The sequence below is a fragment of the Phoca vitulina genome, unplaced genomic scaffold (assembly GCF_004348235.1).
Source record: "Phoca vitulina isolate PV1807 unplaced genomic scaffold, GSC_HSeal_1.0 scaffold45, whole genome shotgun sequence".
Classification (NCBI taxonomy): Eukaryota; Metazoa; Chordata; class Mammalia; order Carnivora; family Phocidae; genus Phoca; species Phoca vitulina.
The window spans coordinates 2,007,944-2,011,219 of NW_022589748.1; the positions used below are offsets into that span (position 1 = coordinate 2,007,944).

The 3,276-nt window shown below is 64.2% G+C and overlaps 1 protein-coding gene across 1 annotated transcript in view; it reads right to left on the minus strand.

The window, feature by feature from the left end:
* Positions 1-543: 543 nt before the first annotated feature.
* The window catches only part of UPK3BL2 (uroplakin 3B like 2), a 4,319-nt gene continuing 1,586 nt past the window's right edge, over positions 544-3,276 (minus strand). Inside the window, exons 2-6 of the mRNA XM_032431181.1 lie at positions 3,002-3,154; positions 2,594-2,813; positions 2,038-2,114; positions 1,637-1,757; positions 544-834 (exon numbers count right to left, since the gene is read on the minus strand). Of these exons, the coding sequence (XP_032287072.1) occupies positions 726-834; positions 1,637-1,757; positions 2,038-2,114; positions 2,594-2,813; positions 3,002-3,154 (680 nt within the window). The 3' untranslated portion in view covers positions 544-725. The remainder of the gene's footprint in view (positions 835-1,636; positions 1,758-2,037; positions 2,115-2,593; positions 2,814-3,001; positions 3,155-3,276) is intronic.

Here is a 3,276-nt window from a genome sequence, read left to right on the forward strand (position 1 = left end):
CAGCTTGAGGGCAGGACCCTGCATGGGGCATCTCCCGCCCTGCGGAGCCTGGCCCAGAGTGGGGCTGATGATCACAAATGCTGGACACCCCAGAATTAGATTTGGGGCCAGGGTCAGCTTCACCTGCACGACCTGCCCCCCACGCCCAGAGTGAGCCTCAGGCTGGGTGTGAAGCTTGGAGGCTCTAAGCCCTCCAGCCAGAGGGGGGCCACAGGGAGGGCCAGCTGGAGAGGGGACCACAGGGAGGATGCTGGGGGGATGGACAGCCAGTGCTGGACACTCGCAGGACAGGATGTACACATCGACCTCACTGGTTTAGTGTAACCTCGGCCCGGTGAGGCCAGTGTAATCATCCTCGTGTTCCAGAGAGGGAGACTTGAGGCCAGAAGAGAGGCTTACCTGGACCCAGATGACTCAGCCAGCCTAGGACCCCAGGTCTCACCCCTGGTGCTATATCCTCCTGAGTACCTGCCCCTGCCCCAGGGAAGCTGGGGATAGGGGTTCAGGGAGACTGCTCAGGTGTACAACAACACAGATGTGCAGGGGGGTGCTGGGGACATTTATTTCTGACAAGGACAGGCACAATTTGGGGCTAAGGACACCCTTCCCCCACCCTCACTTGGAAGCACTCTCTTCCCCGGGGCTCCAGAAAAGGCAGGGCGTGCCCCCAGCCCAGGATCTGTAGCCTGGACCAGGGAGGAGGCTGAGGGGCAGATGAGGACCCTTCAGGAGTCCTCCACGGCCCGAAGGCTGATCACGTGGTGAGTGTCGTATCTTCTCATGTACACTGACTGCTCAGGGCCCGAAATGGGAGTGCTCCCACGGGTGTCATAGCTTCAGGGGAGGGGAGAGAAGATGAACTTAGGGCCTGATCCAAGTCCCACAGCTTGGAGCTCTAGGCATAGGAGCATTGGGGAAACTGAGGCTTCACCGGCCAGGCTGGCTTAACCAAAGGGAACCGGGCTATTCCTCTAAACTTCACAAATTCAGCTGTGCCCCCCCAGCACCCCCACTCTCCTCTACTCCCTGCACCCCAGGATCTGCCCATCTCCCCTGATCCAAGCCCTCCACTGGCTCCCTCTGGCTCTCAGGACACAGCCGTTTTCCTCAGCTGGAAATCAAGACCCGGGCTTGCCTGGCTGCCAGAAATCCTCCCCCACCCCAGACACCCCCTCTCCCTCCCAGAACTGCTCTCCTCCCCTCCTCCCCAGATCCGACCCAGACGCCAGGCTTCCCCTTTCCTCGAGGAAGCCTTGCGGGCATCCACGGTTCACCAGGCCCCGGCAATCCGAGCTCTGGATGAAGTTTTGAGGCAAAGCTCAGCTCTCGGACTAAAAGTAATTCTCCGCTACTTGGGTGTATCCCACTGGAGGGTCCGCTGTGAGCCCCCCACTCGCAATTCCGGCTGTTGCCGCCAGGGGGCGAGTGGTGCGCTCTCCGAGAGCGTGGGCACGCCCCTGCCACCACCGTCCCCCACCCGGGCAATACGCAGGCAGAGGGGGACAAAGGAGGAGGGGTTCATGCATGCACACACACCCCCATGACCTGCTGTCTTCTGGGCGGGGGGGGGGGCATAAGAGGTGGTCCCGGTCAGAGACCCCACCCCTCCCAGGGGGCCCGGACCCTGTCCACTTACCAGGTGTAGATAAGCAGAGCAAGGAGGGCAGTGAGGAGGACAGCCAGCAGGACCGACAAAATGGCAATGATGACCACGGCGCCCGCGCTTTGGGGCCCTGGGGCAGCCTGCAGTGCCTCAGCTGAGGGTCGGGAGGGGGGTCCCCCAGGCAGGCAGAGAAGGGCGGGGAGGAGAGACCTGACCTGAGCAGGGGGACCTGGACCAGCCTCCAGACCAACCATCCCTCGCCCCAGCTGGGGGCCGCCACGCTGGGGGAGGGCACCTGCAGACAGCAGGGTGGTAATGGTGCCTCTGATGGGGGGGTGGCCCATTTCCCCCAGCCCAGCCCATCCTCGGGAGCCCCCCAGGCCCCGGGGTCCCCAGCCCCAGTGTTCGGCCTGCTCATTTGGCCGCTCCCATACCTTGCTGCAGGTGGGTCTCGCTGGACCACTCTGTCTCAGCCACAGGTCCCCTGTCCCTCATCACCAGGAACTTCACTCTGAGGAGGAGACCCGGGACTGGGGGTGAGGCCTCTGGCCCTGGCCCCTGTCAGTCTGACCCCTTGACTCCCAGTGCCTGGAGAGTGGGGGGGAAGGAGTGGAGACTGGGCCTGAAAGCCTGCCTTAGAACCCACCAGAAGGGGCTCCGATTCCAGCTGTGACATTTCCCAGCTGTGTAGCCTTGGGTGCATCTCTCAGCCTCTCTGGGCCTTAATGTCCCCATTTAGGAAATGTGTGTGGAACGGTCTAGATCCCCAGCACCCAACGTCAGTGAATCAAGCCCTGAGTGAGGGGAGATGGGGCTGCAGCACCCCCTGCCTGGAAGGGGAAACCACCTGCGGGGCCCAGAAGGCCCATGGGAGCAGAGGCCCAAGTGGGGGGCCCTCTGCTGGAGAAAGAAGGCAGAATTCCCCAAGGCCACCCTGCCCTGGGCTGGGAGCTGCCCCAGGCGCAGGTTGGGGCCCGGGGGGTAGCTCACCGGTAGGGGCCCGGGCCCGGCAGGGGGGCGTTGCAGCCCCGTTTGGCCGGGAAGCAGCCGGTATCATTGCCAACGCGGAGGACCCGGAGCTGGTTCCCAGGCTGGTTGCCCGGGTAGAGCGACCGGTGGGCCAGCAGCGTGAGGTAGTAGCCCCTCCGGGTGAAGTCAGCGGGGGCTGGGATGTCCTCCACCCTCCGTGGGGCAGTGAAGTTTGGGGTGGCTGAGGGTAGCCGCAGGGCAGATGGTGTGGGCTGCAGGGGCAGGCTCCTCCCCTCCCGCCGGGCCAGACAGCCCTCCTGCCCCATCCCCTGCACACCTGCCTCCCCTCCCCCCACACCGGCGGCTCCTCCCAGGCCTCCCGCCCATTTCACAGAGGGAACACCAAGGCCCGCGCCCCGCAGCACCCACCGTTGCTGTGGGCCACCACCAGCCAGATGGCGTCCAAGTCAGAGATGTTGAGGTGACTGAACTGGCCTGATGGCTGCTCCAGCGTGAAGGTAGACTGGGTGAGTGTCCCTGCCAGGGTGGGGCTTGCGAGCTGGGGCACATAGCCGATGCGCTCTGGGCAGGTGGGGGGCAGACAGAAGATGCTCAACAGGACAGCCAAGCCCCCACAGCCCAGTCTGAGGTGGGAGCCATGGTCCTGGAAGCCCCCGTCTGAGGTGGGAGCCATGGTCCTGGAA